We start from the raw sequence: 16407 nt of genomic DNA on the forward strand, positions 1-16407 counted from the left end.
TCCATCAGTTTTGTATCTGTTTTTAGAAGATACATTTTGTCAGTGGCATGAATGACATTGATCAAATCGTGATATTAGCCTCTATCAACAAGTCAGATTATACCATATGATATGCAGGATATATACGTGAGACCAAGCCTAATAGCAAACTACCATTTCCCCTAAATCCGACAAGCACCTACTCTTCATCTGTATCTTCATCCTCACCACCTTCAACCACCACAACCCCACCGCCTTTCTTAACTTCACCCAATTCTCTACCATGTTTCTTCAACCTATCTCCAAAGGCCTTTCGAGCACCAGGGTTGGAAGCTACATCCCATACTTGTAATGTAGCTTTCGATCCTGCTGCCGCGATAGTCAAGGGAGTTTCTGGATCAGGTGCCCATCTAGCAGTGAAGATTTTACCCAATCCCAAATCTCTGGATGTAGCCAAACTGATCTCCCTCTTTCTACCTTGAACACCTTCACTCTCTTCATCTAGGATATTCCAAATTTTGACGACCTTGTCCATACCTCCTGTGGCGATACAACCTCTAATATGAGGGTTGATATCTAATGCTGAAGCTGCACCGTCATGTGCCGAAAGAGTATATTTAGGTTGAGCAGTGGATAGGTTGTTAGATCCTTTGGAGGATGAGAGTGTTCTGGAATCGTATGCTAAGATGAGACCGTTTTCGAGGGAGACCTAGAAACATCAACATTTCGAGTTAGCTTCAGAATTGATCCATGGCGGTATGACGAGGTATATCGGGAGATTGATGTTCAAGAGAGAGGTTTCACTCACAAAGAACGAAGTAGGTTCCCAAGGATCCCATCTTATACACTCCACATCACTTCCAACCTGAGTACCTATCGCATCTTCAGGCGCTCTACTATCCCAAACTTTCACTATCCTATCCCACCCAGCACTAAGTACAGCTTTATCCAACCCATTCGAGGTCGACTTATTCCATTCTACACCCTGGACTTTCTCACCTTTATGGATGTTATTCCATGATTTCAAAGCTGGCATGGGTGACTCTCTCGTCAGATCCCATAATTTGATCGTACCATCTGCTGAACCAGATAAAAGTAAATTCCTATGATTGGGTGTCCAAGATAATGATAATACAGGTTGAGTATGGTACTGATCGTTTGCGGCAGGTTGAACCATCTGTTTCCTCTTTTTCTTTCCGGTCCCGAGGGGTTTAGCTTCTGGTTTTTCAGATGAAGGTGATGGACCAAGTATAGCTTCGGGATATAAACCATCAACCAAGTCTGCATCCCAAATTTCAATCGATGGGTCAAACGATCCTACAGCAACGTAACTTCCCTTCGAACTAGAAGAGGATGAGGATCCACCAGGAGGGAAATCCAACCATTCGACGCAAAGGGGGAAGGTAGGTAACATCAAATCATGATGGGCGTATAGATTCTCGTCGGAATCGGCATAAACGTGGAAATCGAGTGATGAGAGATCGGAAGTGGTTCGAGCGGTGATGATGATATTGTCGGTGGGTAAAAGGGAAAGTTCTTCTCGTTCGATTTCTTCGTCATTCTTAGATTGAACGCACATGATCAGTATGCGTTTGACTATGAGTCAAGAAGTAGCACTCACTTCTTTGAGAGTGATATAAGGATCTTCGTTGTTATCTCGATAGAATGATAAACCTTTCACATTGGCAAAGGCGCCCATAGCTACGATTTGAGAAACCCGTCAGCTGAATTCTATTTCTCCCAGGTCTCGGCAACTCACCGACTCCCTTGGACTCCTCGTTGTCGTATTCATCCATCTTGAACGCAGACAGATCATTCGGATCAGATGGTTTGGGTGGTTCCTGAGGTTCCGTGTCCATATCCACATCTCCTCCATCTACTTCTGCATCTTCGTTATCTGAGTCGGACCCACTACCTTCTTCGTCATCCTCGTCAACGCTGTGCAGATCAAATCAGTGATGTAGCTCCAATGAAAAGGAGGAGAAAGGTGTCACACTTACTCTTCCCAGTCTTCGCCTTCACCCACGTCCATGCCTTCCATCTCCTCTCTTAGCTGTTCCAAGACACCTGGTCCACCCAATTTACCAACTCTTTCTAATTCGGTATCATCTAGGTTATACCTTTTTGGCTCGGTGGATGATTTTCCTCTAGGTACCCACACAAGGGACGAGATGAGTGTGCCGGACATGACTGCTGGTGGGTCAAATCGAGAGGTGTTGTAGGGAAACAACGATGTTCAGAATGATCAATAGTGATAAAGTTTACCTTGAACGATGGTGGACATGAAATCTTTGAAAAATGATCTTCGAGGTAAGGCTTATGTAATTTGCGTGCCACGTGAGACCAAAATGTAAATAAATCACCTGAATATCTTTATAATTTAACACAGTTTATCCCAGCAAGTCAACTGTGGGGACCCCCTTAATCATGTTATGAAACACATAGAGACGCTCAGTACGACAGTACCACCAACACACAACGACAAGGGCACTGGACGACATACATGCAGATCTCTGACATCGACTCCTGCAAGAGTCTCTCAAGGAATCAGGCTCGACGTGCTACATTGTTTGGCGAGATCGAGCGATGATCGTTTATAGACGTGTTTCAAGATGGCGATGATATCTGATGTCGAGTGAGTCTGGCCCATATGGTCGTTCCGACTGCTTGTATCGCTGAATCACACCTGCGTTAATAGCTACATCTTACAAGCTGTTCGCCTATCTTCACTAAGAATCACCGATGATCCACTTACACCACGTATAATCTCTTTGGACCCTTCCTTCGCCCTGAACCCATACATCAACGCATCTGGATTATCCGACATTGATAGATGGCCAGAAATCAAACGAGCATTAGATTCACCACCACCTGAACCATCTTACCTTTCTTCTGAGAATGGCTATCCCAGACGCAATCTCAGAGATAACTCTGGAGGGGGAGGAGGGGGGTTGAATTATACTCAAACTATAATGGGAGGTAAATCAGGTGGAGCAGGGATGAGGGTATCAGGTCGTAATGAGACCAAACGCGGTAACGGCCAAAGTAGAAGTAATCATAGGGCAAATTCAACTTCCCTAGTCACGGATATGCCTCTGTCACCTTCTCAAGGACAAGACAGAACTCCAACAACCAATATGAGACTTCCCACGATGGATAATGGATTTTTCTCACCTTCCGGACGACCTCGTGCTGATTCAGCTCCTGCTCCGGGATTGTTGAGTGTTCCACCTGGAGCAGTAGGATCAAATTCTATACTGAACGGAACAAGCATGTTAACTTCTGGAAGGGGGTTAGGGGTAACTCAAAACATTGGTGTATTGGAACAAGCTTTAAGTACGAGCGAAGCGTCCATCGAAGATCCGGGACATATAACACCTGGAGCTGCAGGTATGGGAATGGAGGTAGACCATAGTTCGATGGGTCAAAATGGGGCTTCGCAATTGGCTGTAACTGGTATAACCACAGGTGGAGTGGATAGGATGGTAGGAGCGCTAGTGGACGAAGGAAGTGATGTGGATGAGGATGAAGCTGCCGAAGCTGAGGGTATTGGACGTACTCAAGCTCAAGCTCAGCGTGACGCTAGTGCACTACCAGCAGATTCGAGAAGAGTGTCTGTAGATACGCTCAACAGTGAAAAATTGGATTTCACACCTATACCTATCCAACGCAACGGTCCAATCCCAACATCCTCTTCATCACCACCGGTTCAATCTTCCGCATTGACAGCTGCTTTGAACAAATACGTTCCACATCTCGTATCGACCTCATCAATCTCATCGCCCCCTCCCTTCATAGAAGAAGGTCCACTGCCCAATCCGTTCACTTCCCTGTACGCTACAGTGGCTGCGCCACCGGGTGTACCTTATTTATCGCTAGAAATGTACTTCCCACATTCCAAAAAACCCACAGATCCTATTGTCGCCAAAGTCCGAAAAGACGCTACGGTGGAGGAAGTGACAGGATTCGGACTGTACAAGTACTGGGAAGATGGTAGATTGCCTTTATTGAGCGAAGAGGAGAACGAAGTCAAATGGAGTGCAGTAGGCTGGGGATTAAGGATCGTGGAGGATGATGGGGAAGTGGATGAAGATTTCCCTCGTGAGTATCGTTTATGCAAAGCGAGCTGTGTCGGTGATGTCTTGAAACAGGGATGATCTTAAGCTGATGATATCACCATTTAACACCATTTACAATGCAGCACTTGATCGAGAAAGTCAGATATCCAAATTCTCCTACGGTCAATTCGCTATTGTCGAAGCAACCGAAGAACAGAGTAAGTGTCCAGATATATCTCTCATCCAAGTCGTGTAATGTATCACCTGCTGATTATTGCTGTTCTTGCAGTTCGCCAAAATGCTGCTAAAGCACCTAATATCCAAAGAAGACCTTCACGTATCTTAGCTGCGCCCACTCCACGACCATCTAGACCACCCACTCAGCCACCTTCTCGAGGAGCTACTTTGACTGTTCCCTCCACCATGCAAGCCACAAGCTCGGCATCCTCATTCTCCTCAAATGAACAAACTCCACTGGGCTCCATCGCTGGACCTGGTTTGAGTACGACAGCAACCGCTATGAAAGGTAGCGTAGGCTTAAGCTCGACTAGTAGCGAGATTGTAAGGTTGAAAATTAGAGTTACGGCTAGTGCGGATGTTCATTTTACCACTACTATCAATGTGTGAGTCTATCTGTTCTCTTCTCTCATTTAGATAAGCTGATCACGACCGGTTCTCATTGCAGTCCATCCGATATGTATATTGCCGATCTGACCGAAGTGTTATGCAAAAAGAAGAGATTACAAATGCCAGCTACGGACTGGGTACTATGTCTTGCAGATTTGACTCTGGCTATACCCCTTGATAGGACTGTCGCCAGTTTGGAAGGTCGTACTGATCTGGCTTTGGTGAAGAGGCAATGGGCAACGGAGCATGGTTTGAGAATCGATGATAGACGAGGGGGTGATCCGAGTGGTAAATGATCTTGATCACAAACCCGAAACAAAGCTGAGTATAGGCTGATTCGATGTTCATGGAATAGCGTCCATCTTCAAGAGACAGTCGGAACCTGCTCCTATGCAACGATTCGGACCTGGTCTGGCAGATTTCTCTCAAACATATAAGGTGAGTATTCTCCTCATCCCGCCATTCCAAGCTGTTGAGCACCCGTCGAAAATTCTGGAGCTGATGGAAACTCGGTCATTCAAGAAATATACGGTACAGAGGAAAATTGCTATCGGACGACATGAGAGAGTTTTGGCAATTGATGGTGATTATATACACGTGAGTCATTACACCGTTCCCCTTCCTTGAAACATACTTTGCAAAATGAAGTAAGTATCCAAAATAGGCATTGATCAATTTTCCCCCTCATAGATCATGCCATCCGAATCAAGGGCGTTTTTCGACTCGATGAAAACCACTTCTTTTCACATTACGCTCGTCGCATCGTGTAAGCTCACCGGACGAGCAGGTGGGTTCAAGATCAACGTTTGGAGGGAAGGAGCTCAGAAAAGGTATGAGTTTGAAGCTGAGAATCAGAGGCAGGCGAGTGAGTGAACTTATAATTATACCGAAAATCCACAGTCATTAGCTGACGGATACGTTCGTTCGAATGTGATTCATAGCGGATATCGTTTCTACGATAAGACAATTGTAGGAGTGGTTTACTGAATTTGAAAAGCGCTAAGCTGATATTATATCGTTCACGTATAGGATGAAATCATATTCCTCTGAGAGGAATTCAATCTTACCCCCTCCAAGACCATCTTCGAAGAGATGAAGCCAAGATTCTGGAGTGGCATTGTGACAAGCAATCCTATATGTTGTACCCTTGTATGTATCCATTCGCGTTCCAAGTGTAGAGACGTCAAAATGCATAAGGTGGGTTCTAGGTTGAAGATAGAACAAATAATGTACAGTGAGTATGTATCAAACGTCTCCCATGAATAAAAGGTATCGAATCCAGAAAGTGCAGAAGAGGGACGTCCACAATCAAGCCTATGTATCAGATGAACCTCTGTTGATTAGCAATGATCTTGTTACCGAGTGAAAGCCAAACATTACTCACAGACATTTTCATCTCAATCTTTCCATGAGGTTTATACCCAATCACCTCGAAATCATCAACTTTAAATCCATCTATATCCCCAATCTCCTCTTTCGACCTCTTGAAATTCAATTTAGGGAATTCCCTTGGATCTCTCTCCAACTGAATTTTGAGCGGATCAACATGATCTTTGTATATGTGCGCATCACCCATCTGTAAGATGAATTCGTGAGGGACAGTATCGGTGATATAGGCTATCATGTATGTGAGAAGAGCGTAGGAAGCAATGTTGAATGGGATTCCTAGACCCAAATCACATGATCGCTGATACATCAGACAAGATAATTTAGGTTTGTCGTCTGGGATAGAGGGATCGGGGAGGGTGACGAAGAATTGACAGAACATGTGGCATGGGGGTAGAGCCATTAGGGGTAGGTCTAAAGAGGAGAACGGAATTAGCATTGGCATTGCAATAATCGTTCATATATGTGGATATGGCGATCTTCCATTTCGATGTTATAGTCCATTAATTTAACGCTTACCTTTCGGATTCCAAGCACTCAAGACTATCCTCCTATCCGTCGGATTATTCTTTATCTTCCAAATAACCTCTTTCAGCTGATCCACTCCCTTCCCTTCATAGTTGGCTTTGGCATCAGTATATTCCGCACCGAAATGTCTCCATTGGAATCCATACACGGGACCCAGATCACCTTGTTCTCTATGACCCAAACCTACTTTCTCCAAAAACTCCTTTGAACCATTCCCTTCCCATATGTTCACTCCTTGTGCGCTGAGGACATTCGCATCGGTACATCCACTGACGAACCATAGTAGTTCCGCGATGACACCTCGAATGAAGACTCGCTTGGTGGTGAGTAATGGTAAAGTGTTGTTGGCAAGGGAGAATCGGAGCGAAGGAGGAGCGAATAAGGCGAGGGTTCCTGTACCAGTTCGATCGGGACGGGATTGACCGGTGGAGATGATTCGAGATATCAGGTCGAGGTATTGATATTCCTCTGTGTAAAGAAAACAGGAGGATGAGTAACGATGAGCAAGACTAGGATCTGTGCATGATCTTGATGGGGAACTCACCATGTTGAGGATCGCTCCTCTGTTTCCCATTGCCGTTGACTTCAGCTGTTGAGTTGGTCATGATAGAATAGGCTCGATGGGCTTGATGGGATGATAAGCTGAGTTTGGCTCGTAATAGACAGGAGTATGATGTGCAAGATGAAGGATACAAGTTGCGAGGAGGAAGAAGAGACGCGTTGATTCATGTTCATGTTTTCTCATTTTATCAGAACAGTACTCGTGCTCGTCATGCTGATTTTTCGCGTCGCGTCGATCGAGATGAAGGAGTGGCTGGGCACATCACGTGATCCTCCTCACGAGGATACAATTCAGACAGCCGTAGAAGCAACATCACTGCAGTCATACCATCCATCTCTTGTCATCCTGATCTACAACTTCATTTCATGCTCGCTGGGACCTGTACCGGAAAGAATCGAAAGTGATAATACCATACATACATATGCACTGAACCACATACTTCAAAGGTGCTTCTATCTATAGATCACCCATTTGACAGATTCCTCAACCTAGTCTTACTATACCTATTCATACCTTTCAACGACTTACTCCGACTATTAACGAATATAACCGTATTCTACCCAATAATCCCCCTCGGCTACATAAACTAACTCGAATGATATCCTGTAGACCATGTTGTTTTCAACATTTATCTGAGCTCCTGATGCTCGACAGCCTGAGCTTTTTCGATATGGTGTTGTTCAGGTTTATCATGGTCGAACATTTCAGTTGGATCAGCATCACCACCACCTCGTTGATAGGCGACTTTAGCTTGTTCGAAGTGAGATCCATCGGCTTCGGGACCACAGATGACACAGATAATACCCCATGCGATGACTGCCCCGAGAAGGATACCGGTGATAGCTGCATAATCGGGGATATTGGTTCCAGCGAGCTTGAGGGAGGATCCTGCGTCGGCTTCGATTTGAGCTGCTCCGGAACTGAAAAGGAAACCAATGATGTTAACATAATGGCCTAAGTTAGGTGGTGATGAGAGGTCGCCTACCTTGCCATGTTACCGAGTTGGTAAGAGAGACCAGCAAACAAAGCTCGGAAAGCGGGAGGACTGACTTCTCCTAAGTAGATAGGAACTACACCCCAAGCACCTCTGCATGACAGAGTGTAAGAATGTCAGCTTGAGTTTTCAATCCCAAAAAAACACACCCAAGAAGATAAGAAGATAGACCCACTGTACTCCAGCTTGTACGAAGAATCCACCAGCAGCGAGACCACCAAAGGAGGTAGGCAAAATCCATAATGGCAAGAAAGCTATCGATTGTACACAATTAAGCTCAACTAGAGCATCCGAGATGATCTCGTACAAGCTGAAATGCCACTTACCGGCAGTCCAACAAGCACAAACGAGGATGGCGAATCTTCTTCCTGTATATTGACTGGCGTATCCAGCGATCGTTCCACCTACTACCGCACCACAGCTACAGTAGCGAAAGGTCAGCAGGGCTCGTGAGTCTTTTTGGCGAGTGAAAACTCACTTGGAGATGATGGTAGCCTTAGAAGCGAGTTTGGCGGAAAGACCTTTGGTAGTCTTGAGATAAGTAGGGTATAAATCTTGACTTCCGTGTCTACAGGGTGCGTTGCAGACGGTAATGAGTATTTTCCGACAGGTCGGTGTCGGTGTAGATGACTCACGAAAAAAAGTTAAAAAAAGTCATGAGGCATACAGCCCAGATCCATCGCAACCCTACCAACGAATCAGCTTGATTCAATTACGATGGTTGATATTGCTCACAATTGGTCCGGAACATAGTACCCAACTCTCTGAGGAAGTTCTTGGTCGTTTCCTTGGCGGTGAGACCCCTAGCTTTGGCTTCTTCTCTGGCAATGATGAATTGCCTTGATTCCGGGAGCAATGCTCTGATAATAGCAGCAAGTAAAGAGAAACCGGCACCGACGAAGTACAAAGACCGCCAGTGGTATTTACTGTATTGGACGATAGTAAGGTTGATTACAGCAGCGAGGAGATATCCGACGGCGTATCCCTATGACAAGCATTAGTATGAGATCCTTGGCTCACACCGCTCAATCGACAACTCACTTGTTGGAGCATACCGGACAGCAGACCTCTCGCATCGGCAGGAACGTTCTCGAGTGCGCTGTGCAAAAAGATAGCCTTGTCAATGATGTGGTACTTGTTGAAATCCGATCTCTCAGGTCGTTTGACTCACGTTGCGGCAGCAGCACCCCAGACACCTATTGTCAAACGCACTCAGCATGCTTATCAATGCATAGAAAAGGAAAAAAATACAAACCTCCCATCACTATCCCAAATAATGACTGAAAGTTGGGCAAAGCAGATGTCAGTGAAGAAAGGATGAGGTGCATCTGTGGAATGCAAAACTCACTCGGACAGCCAAGAACTGCTTATAGGTGTTACAGAAACCTGATCCTAACTCGAAAGCCATAATGAGGATCATTACAATGACTAAGGGCCATTTTCGCCCGTATCGATCGGACAAGATACCAAAGATGACAGCCCCAAGTGAACGGAATAGAAGTGTCAACGTGATAGCTGTAGTGATTTTTGCTGGCTTGACTTCGAATTGTTCAGCGAGTGAATCGAGAGTGAGCGACACAGCGAAGAAATCGAATCCATCCCTTTAAGGGTTGTACATAAGCTGATGGATCGCACACGGAAGTAGTGAACAACTCACATAGTCCAGCAGAACCATCCCTAAATACAGTAGATGCAAAACTTCAGTAATCATCTTGCAATTACTACAGCACGGAGTGTGACCTTACAGAGAAGAACATGAGCCACGCAAAGGGTGAAACCATCCTGACAAGCTTGATAGGGTTTTTGGTAGTAGGTGCTTCACCTGGATAAGTACCCCTAAACGAAGGAATCATCGCTCTGACAAACGATTTATCCCCTCGATTAGCGTGCCATGTGGCCAGCTGATCCTTGACGGACGCGGAATGACGATGGACCTGTGGAGCATATTCCTCCGAGTTGTGGTCGTGCAATTTACCACTCTCTACGTGTGACATCTTGAGGCTAGTATAGGATGTCTAGGGATCACAGTATTCTTCTCACCAATGAATGATGACTGGTACCGATCGAAAATGATAGGAAAAGATAAAGAGTAGGAATAGCCGGGGGAGGGATTGATTGGTAAGAAGGCAGATTATATAACTTTTTTCTCTCTATGATGGACACCAACCTTTCCTTGGTCATTGCACGATCTCTCTTGTTTATCGGCTATCGAGAAGGCGGCCCCTTGTTTTGCCCCATACTCAACTCCAAAAAAAAGCACTAACGTCTCCCAATCCCTTTAAAAGGAACGAACATATCATTCAGAATCTGATTGGCTTGACTCAAAGTCATGCGATCAAAATAAATCTTCTCGTGTGTCATAATGACCTAAAGTATCACTAGTCTGTACCTTTCGTGTGTGTCGAAAGAAAAAGCGTCTCTGTTTCTGTACCCGTCGATTTGTGTCATGATCTATTTTTAGTTTCATTACGGCATGTGGGCAGATCACTCAAAAGGGAAAGGGCTGGGATGCGGCATCGGCAACTTGGTGTGACTTCCCCCACATTTACGTTCAAATCAAAAGCCGCTAATATCCTATTGGCAAAAATGGCCCCACCTTCGTAAATGTCCAGAATCCAATTCCATTGGAAACCAAGGTCAAGCACAAATCTTCTGGATTCCTCGTAATAGTTAGGATCTAGGGATTGCGCATCCAGATTCCAGTGGATCTTAACAGGAATACAATCGAAAAAAGCGACCACCTATATCGAACGTACGGTCGGTCGCCGTGCTACGACTGCTCATACAGACACTGGCTAGGATATCATTCTCTTGCGTAGTCATGTTTGCCATTTCTACCGATATGTATCGCAACAAGGTAAATGATTGTCTTTGGAACCAGCAGGAGGCACATTTGCATGTGCTGACCGCAAGGGATAGAGTGGAACGTCAAAGAACTGAATCGAACATTCTTAATTGCCATTCGCGCTAATAAGTCTCCCTCTTAGCACTCGGGTTTCGTTCCAAGTTTACGCAAAGGAAACATGGCAGCACTAAATGTGGCATCCTGGTGGCTTCACATATCACCACTCAACATCAGTCCTTTCAGAAAAGAATATCTCCTCGATGCGCATCCTTTCTTTGAACGCTCCAAGATGACAGAAAGAGAAAGTCCGACCATCATGCAAGGGTGATATTGACATTGGATCAAAATGATTTGGCAATGATCATTTCTTCTTCAAGTTTGCCACCAGAGAACCAGAAGAGTTCATTCAAAGCACAACAACCATCGAATCACCAAATTAAGCACAAAAGGTAAAGTCTCCCAACATGTCCTATCACGTCGACCTGTCCCACCTGTCAAACTCGATGGGGAGACCAATAGATAGGCACTCCGTATACGATCGTGCATCCAGTTTTTCCGGATCAATCTCCCCTGGATGGTCTCCTGCTCTCGCCCAACAGGAAAGTATGACCGACCTATCAGCTCAAACATCAGGACTAGAATTCCCAGTGTTCTCGACATACCAAACTAGTCCATCAACCATCACGATCACAGTCGAGTATCCCAATTCGGCTACCATGGAGATAAGCGTCCCCGTGGAGATCCCCAATGGTGTGCAAAGCTCAACCAGGGTACTCGACCTTGAAGAGTTATATATACCTTCGAAGGACAGAGATACCATGTACAGCGAAAATACAGAGAATTCCGGCCGACCCCTCTCTATAGTATCGTCTCAATCTGTCCCAGCAGGAGGAGTGATCCTAAATGATACCCGATGGACTTGGTATAACCAGATGTTTGATGTGCCTGTGATCGAAGAGCTCGGCAGTCGCCCATCAATAGTGGTTACCGATGGCCCAGAATCGGAAGTAGCCTCGCTAGTCGACCCTTCCGATACGAGTTCATGGTCACTGGCAGCTTTGTGGGATAGCATCACCGGTCAGATCCCCTCGGAAAACTCGATCGCAATTCACTTGCCTGACGATGTAGCTCAGTCTCCTCAACAACTGACAAAGTCGCAATTTGCGATTCCACAACCTGATACTCAAACTACCGAGAACAACGAAAGAGCGCTCGTCAGATCTAGTTCAACCAACGTCTGGTCAGAAATCATATCCACCTTGACCGACCGTTGGTCCCAAGCGTGCAGCACCATCAAGGAATATCTCAGGCAACACGCATCAGATTCAAGATTGGACTACGAGCGCCTAGACCCTTACGCTTGGGATCGTGGATTTCAATCAAGAGCTGTGTCTAATGATCCAAGCGACACTCTGTACAGTACGGAAAACCTTCCACCGGCGGGTCATCTATCCAACGGACCTCAAAATGCACTACCAATGGTCAGACGAAAGTCGTTGCCCGAGGATAGGATATATGACGTCGACGATCCACCTCCGACAGATCACCCAGAATCGACTCAATCGAGTCGGATGGTATTCGCAAGAATATGATGACACGATGACGATATTGTAGACTGTGTTATCTGTAGCTTCAATCCTTTGTAATGCTGTATGTATACAGTACTTGACCGATGTTCAGTATCCTTTCCTTTGACTTGTCCCTTTTACTAAAAATTGTATGAGGTAATTCAAAACATCGAGTCACACTTGGCCGTCAGTGCCCGTAGGAGGGGAGAAACGCTCACCGAGGTTTCTTTACTCTCCTTTCTCGTACCTATGGCGTGACGACAGATCAACCTGGTCCTTTCTTACTGAACCCCTCCTGACGAAGAAAAATATAAATACTGGGTGATTTGATGGTTGTTTCTGCTCAGCCCTATCTTAGAGATCTGCTCAATCATCTTTTCAGCTTGAAAAAATCTATTTCCTCAACGTACTGACACGACCTTCATTTACACCAAACAAATGTCTAGTTTCTCTTCATTTTATAGTTCCTCACCTCACGAAACCTCCGACATCTTCAGTCAACTAGCTTCGAGATCCGACCACGTTCTGCCACAAGAGTACAATCCCAATCAACCACGATGGAGCTCTCATGCCGATTATGAGTATAGGCCAACCTCATCCTCACAATCGCCCAAATCATTGTCTGGCATCAGCTTCGATGACACTGCTCCTTCAGGGAATGAGATGTATCCCACCTCCTTCGGGAAACCTAATCAAGGCATTGAGATAGCTCAACCCAGGCCCCAACGGTTTCACCCAAGTATTCAATCTATCGAGACTTTCTGTACTTCCACACCAGAGAGTCGAATGTCCGAAAATCCTGACTCCTAGTAAGTAGATCTATATCACTTCAGACCATGATGCTGACCTCATGCCTTATAGCGTTGGCGAAAAGAAGGATATCCACTGGCTCGAGTCTACATCTCCGAACGATCAGAGTGAGCCTGCCCCTCCTCCTTATTCAGCATCGGTGGATCAAACCACGTTCTACTCTCAGCAATACTACCCCGATGAGAAGGTCTATAGCCACTACGATGAGAGGTGAGGCTTCAAGCTTAACCATCTTCTCCTGTTCTTACGTCCCTATGCTAATTATTGGTCAACAAGCATAAATCAAAGTTCCGAATCAGTGGCCTCACACATGTCAAGATGGTCAGCTAGCAAACAAACCTTCTACAAGAAAGCCAAGTCCATAATCAGTCGATTCAGCTCTGCTATCACCGGAAGACGAGATTCCCGACTAAACTACGACAAGAGCTTCGATTCTGATAGTGGTTCACCATACGAGTTCAGTTATACAGATATGTATGAAAAAGGTAGGTTCACTGGTGAATGGAGGGCGTCTACGGGCATGACTAATGGAAGAGGCCCAGAGTTCGTATGGTAATCCGTCTTGTCACATGCTTATACTGTATACTATAGCCCAATGTGAACAGTCTGGGCATCCCGGAATCCGTAGTTATATCGGTGTGGTAAATGCTGGTGGATCCTTTATGCATGGTTTTTTCTGATACAATGGGCTCACACGTTTTCGTTGTTCCGTTGACAACGAGCTCCAGCTGATACATAGAGGCATACAATCGTCCTTTGATCTTCGTCATGTTATTATTAGGGTCCGGTCAAATAAGTAAACAAAATAAATCCTAGACTTACTAACTCTGCCTTTTTGCGTATCTCATCATCAACAAACACAACAAACCAGCTCAGTAATAGACAATAAATACCAGTGAATGAATCATGTCGTACAGCTCGATATCCAGCCCATCTGAAGCATCTAGTTCCTCAAATTCTGTCCGCCAATCATGGGAAAGTTCCAATTCGCCTGTGCCAAGTATTGCCTCATCAACAACTTCGGCAGCTTCTGGTTCAGCCTCGACGGGCATTCCTAGTATCTACTTCAATCCCAATATCAGCGGTTCATTCATTAACTCTAATGAAGCTTCACCTTGGGCACCTCTGTCCAGAAGTGTCGATAGGTGAGTGCATCGTTTCTTTCAGCTATGCTAATCAACCAACCTTCCTCAGCTCCTACCTAGAGAGATCCACGTTCAGCCATAAAAGCAATTCAAGTCAACATTCCTCGATTGTCAACACTCCTACATCCTCAGCGTTGATGGTAAGTGTCGACGAGTCAGTTTTGAGCATATCGAGTCAGAATAAAACAACTTTCGAAGAGATGTAAGTGGAACATTGGAAATACTGTGTACTGTATCACACGTGGAGCTGATCGATGACTTGCTCTAGCCTAGGTGAGGACTATGTCTTTAAAGAAAATTCGCCATCGCCGTCGATAAGTCTTTCTGCAAGCTCTATGTGGGATAAGTCCAGGGAGTATCTTAGCCGAGTGACATCGAGCATTGCTGGAGCTTTCCCAGATAGGTCAAGTGACGATCGAAATCGGTTTGACTCGAACGTCGGCACTGGAAGTGTGAGGGATTTCGAGCACAGCCCTGGCCTTCAGGCTAAATTGAATGGCTTTCTCGTTCCAAATCGATGAACTCACATAGACGATGTACATAAGTAAAATCCACTTCATAAGCTGGGTTGTATAATAACACGTGACGCGTTTACGGTACCCGTAATTTCTTGTTAGCCAGATATGAAGACCAGTAAATGTCCATTCCATCCACCAAACTCATCTTCTTTGGTCGCCAGCCTGTCAAGGCATCTCCCAGACTAGGCTTGATGAGAGTGGAAGACACCCAGGCTTCTTGCATTGCTATTGATTGGGGGATTTAGCATTCGAAATCTGCACGTATTGCTGAGCTTACCACCTTTTGGCGCCTTCGCTTTATATCCTTTACATCCTGATACCCTCACTACTGCATCTAGTATGTCCGTGAGACGTTCAGTGGACTGATTGGAAGCCATGAACACTTGACCTCTCAATATTGGTCCCTAAGTATCAATACGTTGATCAGTCATTATTGAAAGCAGAATTTAAGGGTAGACTTACCCGTTCAGCTACTCTCAGGTACAAGTCTGCCATATCATCTGTATGTATCGATGCTATCCTCGTCTCATGGGAGTATACAGTCTCAAATATCTTCTCGTCGGTCTTACTGGCTTTGAGAGCCTCATCGAATATATAGCTAGCGAATGCAGAGCCATCACGGCCGTATACCACTGCCCCTCGAATCACGATACCATGAACTTTCTCACCTATATGTGATATATCAATTAGCATTGCAAATACGGAGAGGTATGAATACGCACTTTCCAAGACCGGCACTTCTATTAACGGACGCCATTGTACGGCCTCGTTGTATGTCGAAGTGGGTTGTCTTTCGTCAGTCCACTTTCCCAACCCGCCATAGCCTCGGGAATTGATCCATAATCCAGAAGTGTATATATATGTGGGTTTGGGCGATCCCCTAGGCCTGTCAAGATGTTTCAAGAAGTTATGAAAGATATCGATAGCGGGTTTAGCCCCGTTCGCGGATAACGCATCGATGACTGAATCGCTTGTAAGCTAAACAAGGCCAGCCACTTTCGGTCTATGCAGATTGGCTTACCGACGTCACACTGAGCTGCTATATCTCCCCATTTCTTCCTTCCCTCTTCACTATAAGGATCAGTGACTACAGGTATGATCTCATTTGGTGCTAGTACTTCCTCTGCACTCTTCTGCGATCGCGTACTACCATAAACGATGTGGCCTCCCCGAACAAACGCTTCGGCTGCTGGTAATCCCAGAAAGCCTATACATTACGAATTCACACATGAGCTATGATCTGACATCGGTCTTTCTGAGCTTACCTGTAGCACCCAGAATAAATACCTTCATGGTAGTATATATGGTAACAACAAGAACTCACAGATAACATGGTTGAGATCTATGGCGTAATCAACCTGTTTTCGCAAAGGACCAGAAAGTGGAG

At 45.4% G+C, this 16407-nt stretch overlaps 8 protein-coding genes across 8 annotated transcripts; 4 read left to right on the forward strand and 4 right to left on the reverse strand.

Moving 5' to 3' along the window:
• Positions 1–178: 178 nt before the first annotated feature.
• On the reverse strand, positions 179–2167 carry V865_005671 (uncharacterized protein; the record flags this gene model as incomplete). Its single annotated transcript, XM_066229440.1, has 5 exons — positions 179–688; positions 788–1540; positions 1601–1680; positions 1739–1917; positions 1980–2167. 5 exons carry the CDS (start codon positions 2165–2167, stop codon positions 179–181), a joined length of 1710 nt encoding a protein of 569 aa, XP_066085537.1.
• A 424-nt stretch (positions 2168–2591) lies between these two features.
• V865_005672 (uncharacterized protein) lies at positions 2592–5760 on the forward strand (the record flags this gene model as incomplete). The annotated part of the gene is made up of 10 exons (XM_066229441.1): positions 2592–2614; positions 2678–4080; positions 4181–4255; positions 4327–4660; positions 4723–4952; positions 5020–5102; positions 5187–5261; positions 5355–5529; positions 5606–5633; positions 5694–5760. The coding sequence occupies 10 exons, from the start codon at positions 2592–2594 to the stop codon at positions 5758–5760; spliced, it is 2493 nt and encodes an 830-aa protein (XP_066085538.1).
• A 225-nt stretch (positions 5761–5985) lies between these two features.
• On the reverse strand, positions 5986–7183 carry V865_005673 (thymidylate synthase; the record flags this gene model as incomplete). The annotated part of the gene is made up of 3 exons (XM_066229442.1): positions 5986–6464; positions 6570–7046; positions 7123–7183. 3 exons carry the CDS (start codon positions 7181–7183, stop codon positions 5986–5988), a joined length of 1017 nt encoding a protein of 338 aa, XP_066085539.1.
• Positions 7184–7768: 585 nt separating this feature from the next.
• V865_005674 (uncharacterized protein) lies at positions 7769–10128 on the reverse strand (the record flags this gene model as incomplete). The annotated part of the gene is made up of 13 exons (XM_066229443.1): positions 7769–8060; positions 8126–8227; positions 8310–8388; positions 8461–8555; positions 8613–8702; positions 8770–8821; positions 8870–9119; positions 9176–9233; positions 9306–9330; positions 9390–9414; positions 9483–9735; positions 9792–9811; positions 9880–10128. The coding sequence occupies 13 exons, from the start codon at positions 10126–10128 to the stop codon at positions 7769–7771; spliced, it is 1590 nt and encodes a 529-aa protein (XP_066085540.1).
• A 1315-nt stretch (positions 10129–11443) lies between these two features.
• On the forward strand, positions 11444–12571 carry V865_005675 (uncharacterized protein; the record flags this gene model as incomplete). The annotated part of the gene is made up of 1 exon (XM_066229444.1): positions 11444–12571. One exon carries the CDS (start codon positions 11444–11446, stop codon positions 12569–12571), a length of 1128 nt encoding a protein of 375 aa, XP_066085541.1.
• Positions 12572–12985: 414 nt separating this feature from the next.
• V865_005676 (uncharacterized protein) lies at positions 12986–13913 on the forward strand (the record flags this gene model as incomplete). Its single annotated transcript, XM_066229445.1, has 3 exons — positions 12986–13356; positions 13409–13567; positions 13646–13913. 3 exons carry the CDS (start codon positions 12986–12988, stop codon positions 13911–13913), a joined length of 798 nt encoding a protein of 265 aa, XP_066085542.1.
• A 350-nt stretch (positions 13914–14263) lies between these two features.
• On the forward strand, positions 14264–15023 carry V865_005677 (uncharacterized protein; the record flags this gene model as incomplete). Its single annotated transcript, XM_066229446.1, has 3 exons — positions 14264–14502; positions 14552–14704; positions 14771–15023. 3 exons carry the CDS (start codon positions 14264–14266, stop codon positions 15021–15023), a joined length of 645 nt encoding a protein of 214 aa, XP_066085543.1.
• Positions 15024–15093: 70 nt separating this feature from the next.
• V865_005678 (uncharacterized protein) lies at positions 15094–16313 on the reverse strand (the record flags this gene model as incomplete). The annotated part of the gene is made up of 6 exons (XM_066229447.1): positions 15094–15245; positions 15298–15424; positions 15483–15688; positions 15743–15982; positions 16042–16227; positions 16286–16313. 6 exons carry the CDS (start codon positions 16311–16313, stop codon positions 15094–15096), a joined length of 939 nt encoding a protein of 312 aa, XP_066085544.1.
• Between the last annotated feature and the right edge of the window lie 94 nt (positions 16314–16407).

Source organism: Kwoniella europaea, chromosome 1 (genome assembly GCF_036810445.1).
Source record: "Kwoniella europaea PYCC6329 chromosome 1, complete sequence".
NCBI lineage: Eukaryota > Fungi > Basidiomycota > Tremellomycetes > Tremellales > Cryptococcaceae > Kwoniella > Kwoniella europaea.